At 37.5% G+C, this 27,412-nt stretch overlaps 1 protein-coding gene across 1 annotated transcript in view; it reads left to right on the top strand.

Moving 5' to 3' along the window:
* The first annotated feature begins 805 nt into the window (after positions 1 to 805).
* Positions 806 to 27,412, top strand: part of LOC117984415 (uncharacterized) — a 47,481-nt gene continuing 20,874 nt past the window's right edge. Inside the window, exon 1 of the mRNA XM_034971035.2 lies at positions 806 to 887. Coding sequence (XP_034826926.1) covers positions 870 to 887 — 18 coding nt within the window. The 5' untranslated portion in view covers positions 806 to 869. The remainder of the gene's footprint in view (positions 888 to 27,412) is intronic.

The raw sequence follows: 27,412 nt of genomic DNA, 5'->3' as shown, positions 1-27,412 counted from the left end.
AATACACTGCGTCCAAAAAATATTGTAACACCACTTCACGTGTAGTAGCGATTTAGCATTTCAGTACAATGCCGTGTAGAAACCGATAAAAACTCTCATATCTCTTCAAAATTAGCCCACTTCCACCTTAGACTGCATCACCACATACCACCAGGTGAGATCGCAGTAAAGGACTAACTTGTATGATATAAAAAAGAATTATATTCAAGGACCCTGAAATATAAATATCAGGGGGCTTCACGAAGCAAAACCCACTGCAAATGTAAATATTACAATATTTTCAGCAATCTTAAAAACTAGGTATACGTTGTACCTACACTACACCTAGTTATTAATAGAGACTGTTCTCATTCTAAGAGATCCGTGCGTAGTGGCGAGGGGTTGATTATGATGATAATTTTATTTATTTATAAACTAGCTCTTGACTGCATTCAGACCTGTTAATAAATAGGTACATCTAATCCTGAAATTAATAATGACAGCTATCACGATAGTTTAAACGCTGAGATAGCTATAAAAATGTATATATATTGGCTTCTGTTCTACAGCATCGTATCGATGAGGCATTGCTGGTAAGGTTGGTTTATCTTCCGTGCGCCTACGCATCGCGACGAGGTCCCTTAAACGTCCACAACTTTTTCACTTTCTCTATTCAAATTCATTCTCGTTTCGGGATTATCGAACTAGGAAACGTTTAATCCAGATCGATCAAGCCTGTACAGTGAAAATTCAATCGTAATTAATATAATAAAGGTTTGGGGGGGCGGGTATATAACGCGCGGCCGGCGCCCGCCGCCATTCGCCGCGCGTTTGTCCGCGCATGCGTCCGCCCGCGAGTGACAAGTGACAGTTGACAAGTGACCTACAAAATGTCCGCCAAAATTTACGTAAGTGTCAAAATTACGCGTATAGGATTGTGGTTTCAGAACGCACCGTGGATTTTTCAGTGTTTTTTTTCAATGGAATGGTGGTTTTCAGTGTTTGGTGGTTCTATGCCACATTTCTATGCCTATTGTTATTTTAGTACGTAACGTAGGGCCTTGTAAATATTCTCAAGCTTTTGATATGTTATAATCTCTAATTAGCGTTAAATGCCAATTAAGATTTTTAAACTGATGTTTGGATTTCTAAGTTCTAGCTTATTCTGAGCTTTGACCTTTGGTGAAACTTTAATAGCAACAAACGAACATCCAAAATTAAACAATTAAGTGATAATTTTATTTATTGAGCATTTTGAAGATTAATGGAATTGTTTTAAGTAAATTTAAATACAAGTCGTAAATAAAAAATTAGCAACTCGACCACGCTACCAAAAGCCGAACTAAAACGTTTTTTTCAGGTTTGAAAATATTGCGACATAATAACAGTCGCCTTAATTATTTTTTACAAAAAAATTATAACCAGTGTCCCTCAGAATGATTCTATCGATACCCGATACATCCTTTATTCAGGCATTTAGAAGTCAGGCAGTCGTGCTAAAATCCGTAGGTACTAATATTATAAATGCGAGAGTGTGTCTGTCTGTCTGTCTGTCTGTCTGCTAGCCTTTCACGGCCCAACTGTTCAACCGATTTAAAACAAATTTGGTACAGAGATAACTTGCATCCCGGGGAAGGACATAGGCTACTTTTTATCCCGGAAAATCAGAGTTCCCACGGAAATTCAAAAACCTTAATCCACGCGAACGAAGTTTCGGGCTTCATCTAGTATTTCCTAATTTTGATACCGTGTACGATTTTTTTGAGGTTTTTCTTTTTTTTCGATTTTTTTAAAGTTCAGGCACAGGTTGATATAATAATTGTCCTGCTACTTAATGATATTGAGTGAAATGATTATGGCCGTGCGTGCGTCGTCGGCGGCATCTTGTTACTTGTTAGACCTTTGGATGTGATCTGCGGGTCAAGAGAAGCCACTCTGTGATATTGAAACGGTGGGAACGTAGTATTCGATGCAGTCAAAATCCATTGACAACCTTTACTTTTACAATATTTTGACGACCTCCCTGGCTATTTTGATGACCTCCCTGACACAGTGGTAAGGGCTGTGGTCTTATTAGTGGGAGGTCCCGAGTTCGTTCCCGGCAGGGGTTTGGAATTGTATCATTTCTGGTCATTTCAAATCTCTGGTCTGGTCTGGTGGGAGGCTTCGGTCTAGGCTAGCTACCACCTTACCTGCCGCAAAGCGATTATGCGTTCCGGTACGATGCCGCGTAGAAACCAAAGAGGTATACCATAGTTTTTGATTTATCGTGCAAAATGTTTAAAAAATACACGAGTACAGAACCCTCGGTGCGCGAGTCTGACTCGCACTTGGCCGGTTTTTTTAAAACAGTTTTTCCTCCATCTTAATGGGTAGTTTTAAGTTCACTAAAGGAAACAAACTGCCTATTATTTAAGTTTTAATTTAAAATTAGGTGGAAATCGTTAGTTTTACACATAATATTTATTATAGCACATAGGTACAAGTCTACAAGTTTACCTACAGAAAAGCTAGATATTTAGGTCTAGTCTATGACGTCTAGTCTAAGCTAGAATACCTATATCGCTGAACAATTTGAACTGTACACTTTAAAAGGACAAATAATGCGTTTAGGTCGTTCACCCCAACCTCTGAGTTAACTTTTCAGGTTACTCAATATAGCATCAGTGAGATATTAATTAGGTACACTACTGCCGCCATTTTGCTAAAGGTGAGAGCGGCTAACCCCAAAAAATGGTTTTTACGCAGAATTAGCGCCTAAAACGTGGGAATTTAGGCCAAGGTTTTTAATTAGAACCTTTTAGAATAATTTTTCGGAAAAATCTCTAATTTTTTTATTCGTACCTATCAAAAATATTTTTTGCGATGAGTAAAAAACTTTTTGGGTTTAGCCGCATTTTGAAAAAAACCATGCAGTATGGCTATGAACTGGAAATGTCCTTCCTCGGGATGCAAGCTATCTCTGTACCGAATTTCGTCAAAATCGGTTAAACGGATGGGCCGTGAAAGGCTAGCAGACAGACAGACAGTCAGACACACTTTCGCTTTTATAATATTAGTATGGATATGTATTAGAATATTGCTCAACAGTAGGAGGTAGAGTACGTAACTTTGTGCCAAATTGCAAAAGAATAATTAACATCTAACATGTTTGTCCGTGTATGGAAGGAGCAACAATCTAAATCCTCAGTAGACTCAACGTGGGATAAAAACCGGCCAAGTGCGAGCAGACTCGCGCACCGAGGGTTCCGTATTACAGTCGTATTTTTTCGACATTTTGCATGTGAAACTACTTATTATGCATAAAAATAAATAACTGTCTGTCCGTCGTGTCTGTCAAGAAAACCTATAGGGTACCTCCCGTTGACCTAGAATCATGAAATTTGGTAGGTAGGTCTTAGCACAAGTAAAGGAATAAATCCGAAAACCGTTTTGTGGTTACATCACAAAAAAAATATTAAAATGTATTTTCAATTTTCAAAATAAGATAACTATATCTACCAAACCAAGTGGGGTATCATATGAAAGGGCTTTACCTGCATATTCTAAAATAGATTTTAATTTACTTTTATCCATAATAGATTTTGATTTATCGTGCAAAATGTCGAAAAAATACCCGAGTACGGAACCCTCGGTGAGCGAGTCTTTTTTTAATCCGTCTTATCTTTGAATCTATTTGGATCTATTAATCCCTTTGGATTAAAAGTGCCTTAAAACCCAAATCCACGTGATCCATCCACGTCGTAAAAATATAACTTTCAATAACAGCACAATAAATCGAAACCGGTGAAAATGAAATTATTATTAAGAGTTTCTAAACGTTCACAAACACCGTTATTATTCGTTTATTGTGGCTATCTAGACCTACTCAGTAAACTCGATTTGCATTGCGATACGACTGTTGATACATTTTGCTTCACACCGCGTTTCACTTTCGATATTCAACGAAAGTGAAAACCCACTAACTCACCCGCAGGAAGTGACCGTTAGAGTTATGTTAGAGTAAACCAAATATTATGCCACAGCTAATAGTAACTATCACTGTCCACTTCCTATAGCTTTGTTTTGGAAGATCATTGTTATTATTGTGCAATTAGAATTATAATATTTTCCGGTACATTTCGTCCGTGATTTATATAGGTACCTAGATGACTACGCCGCGCGCCTTCAGAATAAGGGAGACAGACAGACACAATGATTTACGAATATATAAGATGTAGACTACCTACCTGTTTTATATCAGACTAGCTTATGCTCGCGACTTCGTCCACGTGGACTACACAAATTTCAAACCCCTATTTCACCCCCTTAGGGGTCGAATTTTCAAAAATCCTTTCTTAGCGGATGCCTACGTCATAATAGCTATCTGCATGCCAAATTTCAGCCCGATCCGTCCAGTAGTTTGAGCTGTGCGTTGATCGATCAGTCAGTCAGTCAGTCAGTCAGTCAGTCAGTCAGTCAGTCAGTCAGTCAGTCACCTTTTCGTTTTATATATTTAGAAGAAGAGATTCCTAAAGATATAGATACATAATATTATGTAGTAGGTATATTGTACACTGTGAAAACTTTTTGAACTTCTAACAAAACGTCAAGGCTTCGACGTCAATGGCAGGCGTCAAATGTTAGTACATTTGACGCAGGTAGTTCTAAAGTAGCTCCAAAGAAATTTTAAGTACTAAAGTGATTACATACTCTTTTGAGTACTAATTCTTTCTATATCCATGAGTAGCTCTATTTTTCTTTGATTTTACGTTTCCATATAGCCTAAAAATTGAACAACGAGACGACCCTCTCTACCTGGTAATTACTATATTTTGAAAGGTTACAAAAACGTCCGTGCCTTGCCTACTTTAGCTACATTTGGACAACTTCTCGCTTTATCTATCGCCCATCACGAGTAAGCGTTGGTTGGGCGTACCTTACAATATTTCCAAATCAGTGTGGGCGTGAGATCGCTACGTACATTTCCGAGTTTAGACGTTGACTATTAATCTCTGGTCATTATCAGACTGCCAGTAGTTGGCATGGGGCTTCTAAAGCCAGTGGTCCGACCGCCGGCGAGAAAACGACTAATAATTATCGCCGATTTTCTCTCTCAAGAAACGCTCAATACATGTACATTCCGTGTTAACGAAAGAGATGCATATATCAAAAGTTGCTCTCTGACTGTTCACACTGCCGGCGACGACTCGCTTTACTAATTTTGTCGCTGAGCGACGAGCTGTAAAAAATAAACTCGCTCGCTTGAACACGTGTACCGCGCGCGCAGGTTTGCACAGGATTGAGCGACCGCGGGGCGCGGGCGATTGGCGCGATTAATTGCTCGACGCACTTGCACACTCGCCTGGCGACAAAACTATCGAAACTACACACTCGCGTCCCGCTGATCGCCAACTCGTTTATAGTTTCTAGTTGTACTCATTTCTCGTTCATCGTCGGCGGTCGGACCACTGCCTTAGACGTTGGCTATTAATCTCTTGTCATTATCAGACTGTCAGTAGTTGGCATGTAAGGGCTCCTTTAAACTTTAGATCGGTCTATAAGATATCATATCACTCGTCTACGCATTCAATCTTCATTCAATGGCTAAGATACTTGTCTCAAGGCATCTTGACGAGGCATTGCGTATATAATGTGAACGTCTCTATATTGAATCTAAGGCGAGAGAGGAAATACGTTAGATACTTACTATAAATGTTGGATCCCTACATATTGCACCTACCTACGTTCTTGTAAATTAGATAGGTGTAAGTTTATGAAATGGGGTTGGTAAAACCTAGCTATAATATACACAAACTCTTGAAGGTGTACTATTATTCTTGATTTCTAGAAAAATTTACTGCAAAAAAGAATTGAGTCGAATATTTTGTCTCCAACTTTTAGATGTTTTTTCGACCATCTAAACGTTCAAACATATAGTACGTATAGCTATTTAAATGGATTCTAATAAAGCAGTTTCTTTTATAATTTATAGACGAGAAATAATAAGTAAGTAGCTTATGCTTATAGCTGACCTCAGAATGAAATGGGGTTGGTAAAGCCCAACTCCTGCCTAAGCCTGGTAACCTAAGAAAATATACCCAAATTCTTAAAGTTAGAATTGACTGCAAAAAATAATTGAGTAGAATATTTTGTCTTAAATTTTTTACTTAGATGTTTTTTTTCAACCATCTAAACGTTTATACATAGTATACCTTAAATGATTTCTAATCAAGCGGTTTCTTTTGTATTTTACAGACGAGAAACAAATAAGTAAGTAGCTTATGCTTATAACTAGCTGATCTCAGTGTTAACAGTTATTACTTACCACTCTGCAATATGTTAAACATAGGTGAACTCCACAGTTACCGGATTGTACACTTGAAATTAACTTTCCCTGCAATGACTGGTGATTTGTTTCATCAGAGCTTTGTGGCTTTGACTTACTTGGATAGAGGAAAATTTTATTTTGTTGAGCGAGCGTTGTCTCTGTCACTCATACCTATATGACGTTTTGTCGGTCTCAACGACAGAGACAACGCTCTACAAATCTGCTATCTCCTTCTAAAGGTCGATGTACATTACTTTCGGCCGCGTACTGTACTAAGTTGTTGCAAGTACAATAGTAATAACTATTTCGCTGTAGAATTCTGTTTTTCCTTTTTCTATTCATCGTTATCATGATCAATCTATCGCCGACCCACTATAGAGCACGAGTCTCCTCTCAGAATGAGAAGGCCTTAGTCCGCCACACTGCAGGCCAAGTGCGGATTGGCAGACTTCACACACCTTTGAGAATATTATGAAGAACTCTGAGGCATGTAGGTTTCCTCACGATGTTTTCCTTCAACAATAAAGCAAGTAATACTTATTTAAGGTCGATGTGGGCTATCACAGCTGTTTTTCTATTATCATTTAGTTTGGTTATGATGCAATATTACTTGTTGCAAAGTCAAAATCGTGTTTTCCCTTGTCACGAAGAGCATGATGCGTCTGTCATACGCTTCCGTTTTCCTGAGAACCAGGTCAGAATAAGTTGTTAGGACGTATACACGCTTGAGTCGTGATAGCCTGTGGTTAAAACGTTTCTTCTATTCGGGAGGTCGGGGGTTCAATCCACTCCCAAGCAACCATCATTATCATCATCATCAACAACAACCGATGGATGTCTACTGCTGGACATAGGTCTCTTGTAGGGATTTCCACACACCCGGCTCCCTGAGATACACACACAAGCAAGCAATACACAGCACCAATACACAACAATACACAAAACTTCAAATCAGCGGTCGCTGACCGCCCATTTGTTTAACAAACATATAAATCCTCTTTATCCCGTGGGAATTTTAAATAATATTATTATAAAGGCAACAACTATGTAGCTATGTAGGTTTGTACCTTCTGGGCGTTTATAAGTAAGTCAGTGAGTCAGGACTTTTTACATAATCTAAATATAGGTATAAAAGGAAAAGGTGGCTGACTAACTGACTGACTGACTGATCTATCAACGCACAGCTCAAACTACTGGACAGATCGGGTTGAAATTTTGCATGCAGATAGCTATAATTGTGCATCTGCTAAGAAAGGGTTTTTGAAAATTCAACATCTAAAGGGGTGAAATAGGGGTTTGAAATTTGCGTAGTCCACGCGTTATGAAGTCGCGAGCATAAGCTAATTTTTTTTTTTTTTTTTTTTTTTTTTTTTTTTTTTTTTTTTTTTTTTTTTTTTTTTTTTTTTTTTTTAAAGTACATTAGCCATGTTAAATGACTAATATTCCCCTTTTTCCTCTCCAACTAAGCGTCAAGCTTGTGCTAGGAGTAGGTACGACAATAGTGCAACGGGCGGGGTTTGAACCGTCGACCTTTCGGTTTTCAGTCCACTCCTTTACCAGTTGAGCTATTGAGGCTAATTGGACTATAATATCATAATTTCCATAGAAAATGTCAATTTAGGTGGGAATTGAGATCGTAGTCAACATGGCTTCATAAATTGCCTACCTACTAATTTGATGAAACATGAGAGAATAGACCTTCAAGGTTACGAACTATTTCCAAGGCCACAGTGAAGAAGATTGTACAATAAAAAACAATTTAATTGTTTATCTAGCTAAATTAATCTGAACACAAATCAAGTGCGAATTTTAGCGATAACAATCATAAGAGCCGTAGGTATTCTCTGTCAGATTGAATATTATCTGATCGCAAGTGGAGTCGGTCACGAGGTGAACAATAGTAAATTGCGTGGATCGTAATCGTATTGTTTGTCTTGGATTTATTAAATTGAGTCAATATTGCGTGCGACTAGCGTACGACGTTCAGACTTTACCTGTGTCGTTTCTATGTCGTATTCTGTGTGCCATTTTCATATGGATTACTAGCTTATGCCTGCAACTTCGCCCGCGCGGACCGCACAAATTTCAAACCCACATTGAATTTTCAAAAATCCTTTCTTAGCGGATGTCTACGTCATAACAGCTACCTGCAAGTCCAGCCCGATCCGTCCAGTAGTTTGAGCCGTCCGTTGATAGATCAGTCAGTCAGTCAGTCACCTTTTCCTCATATATGTATCTAGACTAGACTAGATAATATTCGCGTGGATTTATACATTTTAATAATTTCGTGGGAAAGCTTTAATTTTTCGGCATAAAAAGTATCCTATAGGCATGTAAGATTGCCTGTAGGTACTATAATGTATTCTGAGAACCAAGCAAGCTATATCTTTGTATCAAATATATGATGACCACAGCTTCATCCAAATGGATTTAGATCTTTAAGCATCCCGTGGGAACTCTTTGCTTTTCCGAAAATTCAACTACCTACTTCCCGCTACCCTGTTTATATCGTCGGCCCATCTCATGTACTTATATTTAGCTTTCGGCACCCACCATCAATTTATGTAAATATACATGAAAGTAAATAAATAAATCTGAATCTGAATCTGAAGTTTGCTGGAGAGCAGACACGACGCTTACCTCCTACAAGTGGTTTGCACTCTAAAACTTTCAGCTGAACATAATTTCAATTTCAGAGCCTCAATAGCTCAACTGGTAAAGGAGTGGACTGAAAACCGAAAGGTCGACGGTTCAAACCCCGCCCGTTGCACTATTGTCGTACCTACTCCTAGCACAAGCTTCACGCTTAGTTGGAGAGGAAAAAGGGGAATATTAGTCATTTAACATGGCTAATTATCTTTAAAAAAAACAAAAAAAAATACAGACTAAGTACAGTCTCTAGAACTTCTAGGTATAATGACCACCGCTCCTATGACAAGTATGGCTTTTCCCCTGACACTTCAACTTTCGAATCCATACATACTATTATCCATATATATTATAAATGCTAAAGAGTGTCTGTCTGTATGTCTGCCTGCTAGCCTTTCACGGCCCATCCGTTCAACCGAGTTTGACGAAATTTGGTACAGAGATTAGATGGTAGCTTGCATCCCGGGGAAAGACATGGGCTACTTTTTATCCCAGAAAATTGAAGAGTTCCCACGGGATTTTTGAAAACCTAAATCCACGCGGTCGAAGTCGCGGGCATCATGTAATAGTTTATTTTGTCAAAGCATTTTTCACGAACGACTTCGCAAAATAGTGAGTCATAGCAGTGCGAAATATTAAACAGCTGCTCCGCTGGTTTTATATTATATGGGCGGGATAATTGGCGACTTTACCTATTTTGTTATAAAAGTCACAGCATTTCGTCAAAGGAGATAGAATCATGGCGTTGTAACCATTTGCAAGACAAATGCTTTCATAGGTCAAAAGTTTGCCCCTGCAGGCAAGTGGCCAAACGTCGGCCAAGTGACTCAGAAATTACTCAATTTCCAACCCGTAGAGATTTACATCTTTATTGTCATTAGGTCACTAATATTATGTCTCGTTGGTCTAATGGCCTAGCTTTTAGGCTGCGGATCAAAGGCCTAGGATACGCACAACAGACGGAAACGTTTAAGTGCGGAAACCTGCCCAGAAAGAAGAAAGGAGATAAAGTCCACGATTCGAGTCCCGGGTCGGGCTTAAAGCTGAGTTAAAAACGGGTTTTCTGCGAACAATCTCAGTACAAACCCGGAGATTTTTTTAATATTAATAGCAATGAGCAAAGGTACACGTAAACAGAGTGCTAAAACATAATCCTTGATTTTGTCTCTGCCGTAGTCGGATAAAAAAGAGTTCATAGTTCATTGCTAGTAAATACATAATAGCGTATGCAGATAAACCGAACCTAGTGCGTTGTATTTTTTTTTAATAACTAATATCGAAAGCAAAAGTCGTCATTGTTTTCCCCTTTTCTCGCACTAAAGTGGCAGAGAAACATAATTAGCTCACACATAATATTCACATTGAAAGTGTTTTAAGTTGTTCCCACGACTTGATGACGTTGAGAAAATTATCTCTTGATTGTCTACCACTTTACGACGTTTTGTACGACGGACTTGAAATATCTAGACACCGCAAGGCGTGCACGAAAGGGCAATGCCGAATTTCGTATGAAAGTTGGGCTATTCTTGCATCTTATCTTAAAAATTGGAAATGTACTATGAATTATGTAGAAAAAACCGGCCAAGTGCGACTCGAAAAACGGCAAAAAAAATCATGTCTGGTGTATGGGAGCCCCCTTAAATAAGTATTTATTTTATTATATTTTTTAGTAAGAAAGCTCAGAGTCACTCAGTGGGCGATGGATAGAGTTATATGCTTGGAGTTTCTCTACGTGATCAAATCAGAAATAGAATAGTAGTATTAGGAGAAGAGTAACCGACATAGCTCAACGGGTTGCGAAGCTGAAGTGGCAATGGGCAGGGCACATAGTTCGTACAACCGATAGACGTTGAGGTCTCAAGGTGCTGGATTGGCGACCTTTCGGATTTCAGTCCGCTCCTTTAACCGTTGAGCTATCGAGGCTCCGAGGTTTTGATCGGATCATCGTTTTGTTTGTATTTTTTGATCACCACACGTTACAATACAAGAGATTCCTAACAAGGATAACCAACCAACAAAAACTATTTATAATAAAAACCGTGTGCTAAAAACAATATTTCCAAGAAATGAGGACGTAAACAAGATACACCTATAGTGTGAAACAGCAATTATTTAGAGGCCAATGAAGTACGTAATGTTTTAATTGTATGTGTACGTGAAAACAATTAGGCAAGTAGGTATTAACTATTAACAAAGGGGTCGCGCTTGTTCGTCACGGTTGAAACACGAGAAATTCGTGACCTCTAGACCCCGGATTTACGGAATCTCGGAAATTGCTTGCTTACCGTGATTAACTGATGATGAGAGTCGTGAACGGTCAGATTTCTTTTTCGGCACTATGAAGTACCGAAAAAAAAAATTAAAATACCGAAAAAATATGTAAAATATGTAAATTAAAATAACGAAAAAAAAAATACCTATATGAATTACTTCACCCGCATAGATTTGGGCTTGGAAAATCTCGTGAAAACTCTTTCTTCGGGAACGGATTGCGGAACCCTAAAATCAATGCTACGTATCTACTACGTAGGTCAAAGCTAAAAACTGTCTAATACCTTTACTCTCAAAAACTACTCTTTTGCATTACCGAAAGACTATTTTATTCAGGTCCGAGGCAAACATTCAAGGCAAGATATTCTTGACTAATAAAAATACACAAAGCACTTTGTATTTCACTAAACAGAAAGTATTGCCAACGGCCATTCTATACCCATTATTCTAATACAATTATGTTCACGAGTCTAGTTATACATCATCGAGCGACGAGTATAATAACAATAAAACCGTTTCAAAACGACCAAATCGCGGCCGCACACGCCCCCGCTTTCCCAAGACATGATCAACCCATCAACGTCCCACTAGCACAAGTCTCCTCTCAGAATGAGAAGGGAGGAATGAAAAAAAATATTTAAAAAACCAACTTCCAAAACCACTACAAAGTAATAAATAATTTTTATTTCTACACGTGTATGTACGAGTATGTTGAAGTCGGGCGAGCTTCACGTTTTGATTTCTAGTTTCGTTTATTATGCTCGCCAGACTTCATACATACATTACATACACGTGTAGAAATAATAGTAGATTATATCATAAGGGAGCAAAATAATATTTTTACGGCGAGGGCGCTTTTTTGAATCCAGAGTGAAGTGAGGGATTGAACGTAGCGTACTCAAAGTACGTCTTCCTAGGCTAGTACTATTCCGACTCACTCTTGACTCATTTTTACGAGTGCGAGCTACGAGTGTAATGAATGATAATAACAATAACAGCGTTTCAACACGACCATAGCCCCGGCCGCACACGCTGCGCTGCTCGCTTTCCCCACAGTTTATATTGTGATTAATACGAAAGCAACCGCCTATTGTTATCAAATTAATCTATTAGCTCCTACTGGCAACAGAACGTAATCAGTATCTGACAGAATTTACGATTAGGTGCCCGTGTCATTTCATCATCATCAGTACCTATCAAGCAATAGACTACCACTACTGGAACCTTTAGAAGAGATGTGTCAAGTGCACACGTAGCATATTATGACATTAGTGTAGATCGTGCCTAAATATGATCTACTAGCTGATGCCCGCGACTTCGTCCGCGTGGAATTAGGTTTTTAAAAATCCCGTGGGAACTCTTTGTTTTTTCGGGATAAAAAGTAGCCTATGTCACTCTCCAGGTCTTTATACCCATGCAAAAAATCACGTCAATCCGTTGCACCGTCGCGACGTGATTGAAGGACAAACCAACAAACCAATAAACCAACAAACCAACAAACCAATAAACCAACAAACAAACAAACAAACACACTTTCGCATTTATAATAAGGGTACTGATGGTCAGAAATTGTACTTACATTAAGAACTGTCAAAAATAAAAACCGTTACACACACTCTCCGCTGAAAAGTACGTTGTTTTAATTGTTCCTTCTCCGTACCTGAAAATAAGAAGATCTGCCTATCGGGTCTTCGGTGTCAGTTCTAATAACTAACAAGATGTATATGTCCAGTAGAACCACTATTGGACATAGATCTCTTGTAGGGACTTCCACATGCTACGGCCTGAATTCAGCGGCTCCCTGCGAATGGTGTCGTCGTGACGTGTCGTTGAGGTCCCGTCGTGACTACGACTAATGCAATTAGTACTGGGTCGAAAAATCGATAACTCAAAATCACCATTTTTTATTGTGGTATGTAACCGTTATTTTCATTGTAATATAATAATAATATGTCGTTTGATGCCGTCTACCCATCTAGTAAGTCCTAGTAGTGTGTCTTCCAAAGCTGCGCTTTCCGGGGTGAACCGGAAAGCGCAGCTTTGCAAGCTTTGGTGCCATTCCAGCACACGGGAACCCAACATCTATCAAATATTATATTTAAATATAATATTATAAAAATTAAATCGTGTTTTACTACCGAGAACTCTATAAAAATACTTACCAACAAGTGCAGCTTTATTTCATAAAACGTAACCTTAGACTGCATCGTCACTTACCATCAGGTGAGATTGCAGTCAAGGTCTAACTTGTATCTTAATAAATAAATAAAAAAATAAAAAAAACGTACCTACCTATTTCAATTACATTTTTTGTAAAATCTTTTTTTATACCTTTTCCGTCCGATGTTATTATACGCGATGATTCACAAAGATTAGGAAAAGATCTAGTTTTTAAGGATGCAAAAACACTGTAGGCCACATCGACATAGAACGTATTTCCACTTCACTAACCTATTTTTAACCGACTTTAGAAAAGGAGTAGGTTCTCAATTCGTCGGAATCTAATTATTAATAGCTGTTAAGGTTTGAAAAACTTGTGAATTATTTAAAAAAACCTTTATAAATTAATTAACATCTCCTTCTTTACTTCTCTACCTAACACTAGACAATGCCAGTGGCTTCGTTCGTGTGAATTTACTGAGCACGGATCTACTCTGAATGAGAGAGGTTTTTACATAGTTGGGCTTTCGATCCCGGGCAAGCACCTCTAACTTTTACGAGTTTTAATTAAATATCACTTGCTTTTACGGTGAAGGGAAACATCGTGAGGAAACCTGCATGCCTGAGAGTTCTCCATAATATTCTCAAAGGGGTGTGAAGTCTGTCAATCCACACTGGTCCAGCGTGGCGGACTATGGCCTAAACTATTCTCATTCTGAGAGAAGACCCGCGCTCAGTAATGATAAGTTAATCATGATCATTTGAATCAAAATCAAACCCACGACATCATGGCAAGGATCATCGCGTTCTAACCACTCAACCATCACGGTTTCCATGTTCTAGACACTTGAGTTATGTCCTAGAGAACACAAAGCACACACTAATGAAAAACGATAAGGTCTTGTCAGTCCGTATTGTTGGGTTTATCTCGCAACCTTGCGGTTTCATTGTAAGCGAGATGGATTCAAAGGATAATAAATGCCTGCGACTATCAATTACTTCAACATTTTCACACATTTATTAATTAAGTATGTCATTAGTGTTTTATACATACACATTACATATTTCTGGCTAATAAACCGCGTCCATCCGCGTGGCTTTAGGTTATTAAATATCCCATGGTAATACTTTGATTATCCGGGATAAAAAATAGCCTATGCGACTCTTTAGTAAAAATTCATGCAACGTCGTCGTCGTCACGTCGATCTGTCCCTCCATTGCAGCGTGATTAAAGGACAAACCAAAAAACTTCCATGCAAAAGTCTTGTTGATTCGTAGCTCTTTTTTGCAGCTTGATTAAAGGACAAACCAAAACACAAACGCACTTTCACACGCAAACACATTATGAATTCGAAAGCGTCTTTTTGAGGTTCCGTAACTAAAAAGGAAAAAAGGAACCCTTATAGGATCACTTCGTTGCCTGCCTGCCTGTCTGTCTGTCTAAAACTCTAATCACGAAAATTGGTAGGTAGGTAGGTCTTATAGCACAAGTGAAGGAATTAATCCGAAAACTTTATTTTGTTGATGTAACCACAAACCCACGATTAAAATGTGTTCATGAACAAAGAATTTGTATTTCCATTTCAAAGCAACATAACAATACCAAGTGGGGTATTTTATGAAAGGGCTTTACATGTACCTACATTCTAAAACAGATTTTTATTTATTTTTATTCGTAATAGTTTTTGATTTATCATGCAAAATGTTGATAGAATATGATTGTATTGCGGAACCCTCGGTACGCGAGTCCGACTCGCACTTGCCGGGTTTTTTTTAAGTTTTGTTTGTTTAAAATTTCTATTATCAAGTCATGACAATGGCTGGTAATGGTAATGCAATATTTCATAACATTTACCTACTTACCTAATCAGTGAATTATATCAAAGCGAAACAGTGTCCAAGTGAAAGTACTAGTTTTTTCTAATCTTCTTAGTTTTGAGTGCGAAATGAAAGTTATGAGCTTTCTATAACAATAAGTTAGTATATTGTGTTTAGTGTGAACGTTTACGCAAACTGAATGGAAGTTAATAGCGAGGTGTGTGGGAGATTTTCACACGCCGAAACTTTAATAGGTACTAACTAACTGACCTAACCATGGGCCTCATAAGAAACTTCAGAGTCACTCTCTGGGCGATGGAGAGAGCTATTGTAGCTAATTCATAGAGAAATTCCAAGCATGATAGCTCTCGTACGTAGAGTTTACGTGATCAAATCAGAAATGACGAGATCAGTAAGAGAACCAGAACGGTATAAACTCAATGGGTTGCGAGCTTCGCAAGTGGCAAGGGACAGGGCGCATAGTTCGAAAAACTGATAGACGTTGGGGTCCCAAGGTGATAGAATGGCGACCTTGGACCGGAAAGCGCAGGGTTAGGGTCACTAGGTGGGGGGGGCTGGTGCTCGATCCCGGGCCGGCACTTTTTAGAAGTCATGTGCGTTTTAAGCAATAAATATCACTCGCTTTAACGGTGAAGGAAACCATCGTGACGAACCATGCATGCAACCCTCCGTAATGCTCTCAAAGGTTTACGAAGTCTTTAGTGGGTCAGCGAAGAGTGGAGATAGTGATGATGATCATCATCATCACTATCTCCACTCATCGCTGGGTCTCCTTACAGAACAAGAAGGGTCAAAAGGTCAAAGTCAAATCATTTATTCAAAGATAGATTTCAAAATATACGGTTATTTATTAATTTTATCTTAAACATGATAGGTCCCTAAAGATCCAAATTCATTAACCGACTTCGTAAACGCTCCAAAAATGTGTGTCATATTATATAATAATAAATTATGAATAACATCGTCCGTATGTACAAGTTATGCGCTCTACATTCTGCCCTTCAGACCGGTTACACCCACCTACTACAAAGTTATAACTTACAACTTGTTACTTGGTTGCGTAACCGCTTATAACTACATGCAACCATAACCTGCTGCGTACAGTTTGTGTCTATGCGTAATATTTCATAATACTATGTTCACGTCAAGTTTCAGTCAGTTTTGTGAAAATACTCGTACCTACGTATTTTGTATTCGAGATCGAACACATTGAACACTGAACACTAAAAGCGCGAGCGAAGCGAGTGCGAAAATGTTCTTAAGCTCAACAAATATTGTTATGCGGATATAAATCTAATTTCTAATTCCTACTCAGGAATCAAGTGATTTAAGTAATTTAAATATTTAACTATAGTACTGAAAGAGTTAGCGAACAAAACAGTTGATGCAAATTGGCCCAAAAATTTCCAGCTCATGTTTGACTTTATTATTTTGATTTCAACACAACCAGATTTATTTTTCCACGTATTCGTATGAGTATGAGAATGTGCTAAAAATATGTTGCACTAACAATTTATTTGGTCTAATTTATTGTGAACAAAGTTGCATAAGTATGTCTTGGCTTAGACTTATTTAAATTACAGCATTCATCATAGACTAGAGCTAGTCTAGATATTACCTATGTTAAGCACTTCAATGGTTGCGTTACTTAATAATAATGCATTAATTAATTTTTTTTTTTTTAATTATGTAATTTATTTTATTTCAATTCAATTTATTTAATAAAAACATATTCTATTCTATTCTAATATAAAATACAAAAAAACCAAAATACCAAACTTATTCTAGAACATAAAAATTACAAATCGAAAATATTTAATAATTAATTTTAATGTATTTAAGTAGGTTTTATAGTACTTAAATCTCTATATATAAAAATGAATCGCTGAATGTGTTGCTGATCGCAAATCTCGAGAACAGCAGAACTGATTTCGCTAATTTTTTTTTATAATATTCCTTGAAGTACGAGGATGGTTCTTACGGAGAGAATTTTTTTTAAAAAAACCTGAAAAAGAATAGATTGTTAGGCGGATTTGATGCTTATGAAAAAGTTTGCAAAATAGACCTATAGTAAGATTTATTTTGTTTATTGTTGTTAATTAAAAGAAAAATCATATAAATACTATCAATCAGTATACCCATATTTAAAATGCGAATGCGAAAATATTGCTTTATTGGTTTATTTGTTTGTTGGTTTGTTTGTTTGTCATTCAATCTAATTTACCTACTTATTTTCTTTTTGTTTCAGGTAAGTTATTCAAATCTTCCACTACCAGTCTACAGTATACCCTGAATAGGACCTACTAAATAGGATCTTGAAGAATTTAATGTTTTATTAATTTTTACTGAATTCCAAAAAAGGAGGAGGTTCTTAACTTGGTACGTATGTTTTTATTCGTACAGAAACGTCAAAAAGTCAAAGTTAGGTCAAAAGACACGCAAATTGGTACGGTTTCATAGCTATGCTATAGTTGCTAAAAACTTTTGTGGTCATATTTTTTTTTGCAATATGGTTTTTTTTAATGTGAGAATATTACAATAAAACTTAAAGCTAGCCTTAGCCTGGTCATATTTATTTTAAAACATTTCTCTCGAAGGGGTAAAAATGCTACAGGAAAAAAAAACTATTTTATCAAAATTTAAATATGTCTATGTATAGAATAGGATTTTTGTAACTACCATGAACTTTATACCCATTAAAGTTTATTGTTGTGACACACAGACAGACGGAGAGATGGATAAACGGACTAGGCAAAACTATAAGAGTTCATTGATTTAGAACAGAAACCCAAAATTGGCACTTAATATTTAGGAAGTCTTAATCATTGTGATTATGTGTGTATATACCTATACCTACCCATCACTATACTAGCCGAGCCGTGATAGCCTAGTGGTTAGGACGTTGGCCTCCTATTCGGGAGGTTGGGGTCGGTCCCGGGCACGCACCTCTAACTTTTCGCAGAACTGTGCGTAAAAAATTAAATATCACTCGCTTTAACTGTAAGGGAAAACATCGTAAGGAAACCTTCAGTCTAAGGGTGAAATCTATAGATCGCACTCTGACTTAGCTTAGACTTAAGACACAGAGACTTAAAACGAGACAGAACTATTTCTCACATAAATCTGTCTCGTTTTAACTCGATCTTAAGTCTGAGCAAAGTCGAAGTGCGCTCTATAGATCTCTGCAGCCTGAGAGTTCTACACAATGTTCTCAAAGGCGTGTGAAGTCTGCCAATCCGCACATGGCCAGCGTGGTGGACTATGGCCAAGCCCTTTTCATACTGAGAGGAGACCCGTGCTCTATTAGTGAGCCAGCGATGGGTTGATCATGATGATAATGATGATGATGAACCTGCATTATCTACCTAATTATATTAAAATAAAGTATTAAAAACGCTAGACTTTGTCAGGTAAATAAACGCTTTATTTTTATTATGTAAATAGCAACAGCGTGGTAGCAAAAAACTACTAACTCAATCGTAAACCGCGACAAGCGATACGATTTTTACATAATCACAACAGGTCTAGCATTTCCTTATTGGCTAATGTTTAAATAGAATCTAGAAACTTAGGTACGTTTACTGTCCACGCTAAATATAAAAAATTGATTTCGATCAAAACATGGTTTAAACAGTTATTTCATGGTTTAACGATATGTCGTCCATATCTTCTAAATATATAAAAGAAAAAGGTGACTGACTCACTGACTTATTTATCAACGCACAGCTCAAACTACTGGACAGATCGGGCTTTTTTGCGTGCAGATTGCAGATAGCTATTATAACGTGGCCATCACTAGTTTGTCATAAGTTCGTTTCGTTTTCCCACGAACCTTTACCCAACCGATAAACTATACCTATTTACAAAAATACCATCGTACATTTAATGCTTTCGAATTCCATTTTATAAGGTTTCTTGCAATTTGCTAATGAAAAAATTAAAAGAATGCGGTTCTTAGAAATAATAATATTTATGTTCGCAAATAGCGATACCCATGTTAAGTTCAATTCAAGTACAATACTTACATCTATGTATTTAATTGTAGAAATAATTATGAATAGTAAGTAGCCTTTCATGAATGTAGCCTCAATAGCTCAATGGTTAAGGAGCGGACTGAAAATCAAAAGGTCGGCGTTTCAAACCCCACTTACCATAACTTTACGCATGAGAAGTGAAAATAATAATTTTCCAATGTCACTTTTTTTTTATTTTTATTCAGATACAAGTTAGCCCTTGACTGCAATCTCACCTGGTGGTAAGTGATGATGCAGTCTAAGATGATAGCGGGCTAACCTGGAAGGGGTATGGCAGTTTTTATTAAACCCATACCCCTTTGGTTTCTACACGGCATCGTACCGGAACGCTAAATCGCTTGGCGGCACGGCTTTGCCGGTAGGGTGGTAACTAGCCTCAGCCGAAGCCTCCCACCAGACCAGACTAGAAATTTAGGAATTATAAAATTCCAAACCCCTGCCAGGAATCGAACCCGGGACCTCCCACTATTAAGACCACAGCGCTCACCACTGCGCCAGGGAGGTCGTCGACTGTATTTAATTTTAGAAATAATTATGAATAGTAAGTAACCTTTCATAAATGTAGCCTCAATAGCTCAATGGTTAAGGAGCGGACTGAAAATCAAAAGGTCGGCGTTTCAAACCCCACCTACCATAACTTTACGCATGAGAAGTGAAAATAATAATTTTCCAATGTCACTTTAGAGCAAAATCACTCATTGAGTCATTATTATAGTCATATGGTACTGATTCAGACCATTACGATCATGCCTATTGTGGTTTGCTTTATACGGCCTAGGGTGACCTACAAGAAATACTTACTTGCATAAATTTGAGGAACTAGATTGACTTCCAAAGAGTTCGTATTATCATTCATAGGCACCAGTTTTGCATCCAGTTATCAACTAGGGCTAACGTGGTTTAACCGGCAAAATAATTTGATATGCGGTGTATGCTAATGACTCATAGGAACTCGCATGTATTTGCATTTCAAAACTACTAAGTTCTAAACAATGTGGTTCAATAGCGTGTCACATTATACCTACAGTCTATTCTCTTGGAAATTACCCATTTTATAAGCATTTTAACCTATTATTAGGTTATTTATTAGGAGATGATATTTAAGCGGATTCTTAAATAATGTTTTTTACTCTATGCATATTCAATTTTACGCCTTGATTGGAATGGACTGTTGAATTTGGATCCATTTCCTTGATTTTTTAAGAACTAGTACCTACAATGACAAGACTCTAATGAGAGGGAAGTGGTCTGTCTTATCTCTTATTAGTCTCTGGAAACCTAAGGCAAGATAGCCGTGTTAGGACTTACGTTGAACTAGCGCTTGGCTGCAATTAAATCTGCTGGCAAGTGATGATGCAGTCTAAGATATAGCGCGACTTGACTCATGACTTAAACCTATATTAAGATTGGAGCGAAAAACTTGACGAAATGACGAAAGGGAGTTCCATATCCCAGCTGTTCGAATTAGAAACGAAGTGGCAAATCGTCGTACTCACCGTGGAATTCGACTACCAAACTCGTGCAGACCTTGGTGATGCCTTGCGGACTGCAGTGCGATAGTAGAAATGTGAAGGAGGAACCAGGTCAAAAAAATCTCGGGGACAGGTCAAAAAGTTCTCCAAAATATATAAACCCTCGCTATAATATTTTTATATTATAGTTTGGATATTTCTAAGTCGACAGAGCATATGCATGTAGGTAGCGGACAGCGCGTGGCCTTCTCGAGATCCTTTCTAAAGCTTTGCCACTCTGATTCTAACCTTTTGAACAATGTAGAGTAACTTAAACTCATGCTGAGAAGAAAACACTTGCTGAGAAGTTAACCTACATAAGAAATGACTTAAAATAACAATGGGATGGAAAATATTTATTTCTAAGATTTATTTCTTACTAGCTGTTGCCCACGACTTCGTTCGCGTGGATTTAGGTTTTTAAAAATCCCACGGGATTTCTCGTTGATTTTCTGGGATAAAAAGTAGCCTATGTCACTCTTTGGCTATACCCATGCAAAAAATCACGTAAATCCGTTGCTTCGTTGCGACGATTAAAGGACAAATCAACAAAGCAACAAACAAACAAACACACTTTCGCATTTATAATAAGGGTACTGATAGGCTGACCTCTCTCGGCCGGCTGACAGGTTTGGTCAAAACTCTATGACCAAACCCGGTGATTCACCGGAGGAAAGCAGATTCTACTGAACAGAGAAATTCTTAAAGTCAAAATAATTAAAAACACGAACTGCCCTGTCAAAAACCTCAAATCGAACTACAAGTAGAAAAATCACATTTAAAAATGGCGGGATACAGACGCCATATTGTTTTTTTTAAAAAATTTACAGCCAGTGGGAGGATATAAGAATTCTAACGATACCCCATACACCCAAATCTGTTCAGGCATTTAGAAGTTATAGTGGAATAAAGAAACACATACAATACGCGGCAGAAAATAATGTACATCGAGCTTTAGAAGGAGATAGCGGATTTGTAGAGCACTGTCTCGGTCGTTGAGACCGACAAAGCGTCATATGGACTCAGCGCTCTACAAAGCCGAAATTTCATTCAAAGGCCGATGTGCTTTATTTTCTGCCGCGTACTGTACAGTGTACATACATGAAGCCTGAAGAAACATTATAACTTACATTTCTTATTTTGAGCGCTCGTGTAATAAATAATACTTCAGCCGTGAAATGTGAATTAGTTTTCATAAAATAAACTTATTATTGAACTAATAACTACTAACTATCATAACATTATCTGCGTCATATTATGTAATATATTATTACACATATCGCGTGCTCTACAGTCACGGATGTCTGGTTCGTCTGTCCGTTGGTTGATTTATACACGCAAAGAAGATTTAAAATTGTTTGTACCTAAATTATATAATATTCATCGTAATACATGCAAATGCCGACTATAATAAGAATGGAAAGAAGAAGAAAGAAAATGCTTTTTTGTTGTTGTTGGTGTCACAGATAAAAACAAAGTGCAAATGTAACATTTTCACCTGTAACACCACCCCAAATAGGTGTACAGCTCAGCATAATGTCTTGCATCATATGCGTTAACACAAATAAGATGCAGGACGCTGATTTTCAGCTGTGACTCGGGTGACGATACAGTTACAGACTTAAATTATAAATATAACACATAGATTTAAATTATTAATCTTTAAATTAAATTAAATTAAAGTTCTAAAAGAAGCATGTGTGAAAAGTTTTTGTTCAAAACTAAGTAGCTGGTCCCCGCGACTGTTCCGCATAAATTTAGGTTTCAAAAAAATTATTTTTTAATTTCCCGATACAAATCAGCATGCTTTAACTACCTATATCAATGCAAAAAATCACTTCGATCCGTTGGTCGTTGCTCCGTTACGGCGCGACCGCATGATCGCAACCAACAAACGAACACACTTTCGCATTTTGAGATATGAGTAGGAATGATCATCGTCATAAATAAAGAAAGAAAGAAAGAAAGAAAAACGTTTATTTTTTAAGGCTGTACCACACATTACCAGCTAGACCTGGTTAGGTTATCCCGGCGCCTCTAATACTTGAGTATTAAAGTCAAAAGACCTCAAGTAGAAGAAGCGCCGGAATAAAGTATGTCATGTGTAGCACAACCCGAAAAAAAAGGTCCCTACTCAGCATAAATGCCATATAACCCATCGAAGACTCAACATATCCTCAGAATGGTAATGGTTTGGTCACTGTCCACGATGATGGCCAATACCGGATTGGCAGACTCCACACACCTTTGAGAACATTATGAAGAACTCTCAGGCATGCAGGCTCCCTACGTTTTCCTTCACCGTTAAAGCAAGTGATATTTTAATTGCTTCAAACGCACATAGTTCCAAAAAGTTAGAGGTGCCCGGGATCGTATCCCTGACCTCCCGAATAGAAGGCCGACGTCTTAACCACTACGCTATCACCACTCAATCTCTATAAAGTTGTGTGCGAAAAAATGTGTGTCAACATATTGAAATTCGAGATATCTCTATACATTAACCTTGAAAATGAATATTTCCGGAAATGAGCAGGCGGAAAGTCTTGATTTATGATCGGTTTATTGGTCACTCAAATAAGGATTAACATACGGGCATTATTAAATTGGATTCCTTTATAGTATTTTTATTTATTTATTTATTCAGATACAAGTTAGCCCTTGACTGCAATCTCACCTGGTGGTAAGTGATGATGCAGTCTAAGATGATAGCGGGCTAACCTGGAAGTGGTATGGCAGTTTTTATTAAACCCACCCATACCCCTTTGGTTTCTACACGGCATCGTACAGGAACGCTAAATCGCTTGGCGGCATGGCTTTGCCGGTAGGGTGGTAACTAGCCACGGCCGAAGCCTCCCACCAGACCAGACCAGAGATTTAGAAATTATAAAATTCCAAACCCCTGCCAGGAATCGAACCCGGGACCTCCCACTATTAAGACCACAGCGCTCACCACTGCGCCAGGGAGGTCGTCAAAGGGAGGGGGTAGTATCATCAATATATTTTATGATAATTTAATGCCGGGATCAACCCGCGGATTGAACCCGGCAGCATGTGTGGATCCATCGGCACCGTAAAAGAAAGAAAAGAAAGAAAAGACGTTTATTTATACAAATTGTGCCACACATCACAACTTAAAGCTAAGAGCTGGTTATTCCGGCGCTTCTTCCACCTGAGAACAAGCTAAAGAAGCGCCGGAACAAACTGTCATATTGTGTGGCACAACCCGAAAAAAGGGTCCCAGCTCAGCATTATGCTGTATGCCTTGTTGCACAAGAACATACAGCGCTGATTTTCAGCTGGTACCCTGAACCGGGTGACGCCACGGAATCATAAACTAATGATAACTAAACTAATGATAACTAAACATAACTAATAAAACACACGGAAACATTTAAAAAAAAAAACACTAACTAACAACTATACTTATTACTGACTATACTAACACAAGTCACAGACTGTAATTATACTAGTTATTTAGCACCAAAACACCAAAACATAAAAAATGATCAGTCAAGTGTATATGAAACCCAAGATTTTGAAAAAAAATATGAAGAAGAAACTGCTATTTATCATTAGTGTTAACAAGTTGACGAGAGGTCAACTGTATTTTATTACTACTTTCTCTAATCTCAAGTGCTGACCGCACGACCGCGGCTAAATCTTGTATATTTCTACTTGTGTATATGTAAGTTTGTCCGGCGTTTGTGAAGTCTACCAATCCGCACATGGCCAGCGTGGTAGACTATGGCCAAACCCTACTCACTCTGAGAGGAGACCCGTGCTCTGTAGTGAGCCGGCAATGGGATAATTATAATGATATAGGTATTCTAAATAATATCTGTCCCGGCTGAACTCACGTGTTTAGTCGACGTTAGCCCGACTAGTTTCTAACCCATCCGGGTCAGTGAAAACCGCGGCGCGTGCGCGAACGGACTCCCTTGAAAAAGGACCCCGGATGGGTTCGAAACACTCACGGTACTTTAAATGATATAGATATTTATAAAAAACTTAATTTGTTGTTCACAAATGGTAGCGCGTTGAACTCTTTTGTTCGTAAGTTTTGCATCGTTCATCTACATCTCTGTAGACTAGCTACGCAGTCCTGTCAAGATGGTTCTTACCGTCGCGTCGTCATGCCAAACAAAAAAAATGCGGACCACTTGTTTGAAATAGCTTTCCTATTAGTACTAATTAAGTTAAATATCGTATCATAATATACGGAAAATAAGTACCCCACAGTGTACCAATGCTTTAAAATAATTTTACTTTTTTAAGTAATTTTTGGGCGTTTTTGGGAAAAGTAAAAACTAGAAAGGGCACATTACCGACATGATAATATTAATTATTTATTCAATTACCTAGTTATTTACAATGTTTTCAGGCAACGTTCATTCCACGTTAGGATTTTTCAATCGTCAAATAACTTTTGTCTGAGGAGATTTTTGACAGATTTCCTATACAAAAGCTGTCAAAACCTCATAAAAGCGATAACAGTTATATAACTGTTATCGCTTTGAGGTTTCGACAGCTGGTACGGATGAAAAATCAGCCCTAAATTAAATTTTAGTTAACAGAAAATAATAATTTATTATGTTGTTTTTTTTACTTTTAATTTAGATTTAAGTTTATTTAATAAAATAATCTTTGTAAATTTACTAATAAAATATATTTCAATTTACTATAGGTAATATGTAACCTATGTTACAGTATTTTTTATCTCAAACATGTTTTATATTTGGTTTGGTGTAAACAGGATATTTTGTTCTTTTTTAAACTCTGGAAATAATAGTACCTACAACTTAATCCATTTTTGACTCTCAATCAAAAAACAAACCCACTCAAAAATAAATAATGTGCTGGTAAATTGATACAGACCTTACGAAAGGTTCAATGTTTTAAATTTATATCTAGACTTTTACAAAAGATTCAAAAACAAAAGAGAAAACATAAATACAACAACTATTGAAAACGAAGATTTTTTTTTTTTTTAAAAAGAATATTAGCCATGTTAAATGACTAATATTCCCCTTTCCTCTCCAACTAAGCGTGAAGCTTGTGCTAGGAGTAGGTACGACAATAGTGCAACGGGCGGGGTTTGAACCGTCGACCTTTCGGTTTCAGTCCACTTCTTTACCAGTTGAGCTATTGAGGCTCATGATTAATAACCTTGTCTAGAGAATTTCTTAACGCCATTAAAACGAGAAATATAAATCACGCGGCGATAGAATCAATCATGATTGGATATAAAGCAAGATTGACCTCGACCTTTGACTATCATCCATCTCTCGGAGGTTGTGTCCAGGGGGTCTGTACACAAGTATCCGCCTACTATAAAATATATCAGTCACAAAACGTTCGAATTAATCACGATTCAAAATAAAGCAAGATTGCCCTCGAACTTTGTCAATCTTTCGGAGATTATGTCCAGGGGGTCTATACACAAGTATCCGTCTACTTTAAATTTGAATCATGAAGAATTAAATTGCAAATAATTATCTTTAATTAAATCTATATCTACTCACTCTTACGCCTCCCGACCGTTTTATCAGAAACTACATGATGCCCGCAACTTTGATTTAGATTTTTAAAAATCCCGTGGGAAGATTTTTTAGGATAAAAAGTATTTTAACGTAGTATATCTGCGTTAAATATCTTTTTATTTGTTGGTTTGTTGGTTTGTCCTTCAATCATGACGCAACGGAACAACGGATTGACCTGATTTTCACATGAATATAGTTGAAGACCTTTTAGTTGAAGTTGCTTTTTACTTTTTGTCCCGGAAAATCAAAGAGTTCCCACGGAATACTTGAAAATCTAAATCCACGCAGACGAAGTCCCGGACATCGGCTAGTAAATAATAATATTAAAAGGACATGTTCAGCGATGTAATGCGATCAGAGTCGAATGTGCGTAACTGAAGAGCATGTGAAGAGACCCAGTTGCACTTTCACTTGAGAGACGGCCTTGACAATTATCCACGTTCGAGGGACTAAAGACCTGTGCACACTGGCACTGTGACCATTGGCATTAACATATTCAATAGACAATACAGGTTTGCATACAATAAAGTTACACTTGGGTGCAGTGTTGGTGAAAATCGACACTTGCTAACCGTTCTTTACAAAGTTTATTCATTAAAATAATTAGCAGTCCGTGGAGACTGCCGACTGAAGTGAAAAGTTAAAACTATAAAATAACAGTGTTTAAAAAAATAATTGTATCAGAAATTATAGGTATTTGGGTAGGTATATTATTATGTTATCGAAAGCGCATATCATACGCGCAACGCCTACAAGTATATAATATTTTAGAATATAATAGAATAGAATGTTTTTTTATTCATGTAAACTTTTTAAAAGTGCTTATGAATAGTCAGGTAGTTTTAATTTACCACTGGTTATTATTAATATTGGCACTATAGAGTACTTACCATATTATTAAGTATTTTATTGTGTTTGTTTATACGATTGCTTTATAAGATTTCGACATTCAAAATTCACAGGCTAACCCGCAGCCTTGTAGCTGTAATTATTGTAGTAAATGCTACGCCGCACGTCTTTTTTCTCATCATATATTTTGTCACATTAGTAGGTATATGAGTGAGAAGGTTGTATCTAAATAATTTTTAAATACAAATATCAAAAATTGCAGAACTGGCA

This window comes from Maniola hyperantus, chromosome 8 (assembly GCF_902806685.2).
Source record: "Maniola hyperantus chromosome 8, iAphHyp1.2, whole genome shotgun sequence".
NCBI classification, from domain to species: domain Eukaryota; kingdom Metazoa; phylum Arthropoda; class Insecta; order Lepidoptera; family Nymphalidae; genus Maniola; species Maniola hyperantus.
The sequence above is the reverse complement of the archived record's forward strand: the minus strand, read 5'-3'. Positions and strand labels throughout refer to the sequence as shown.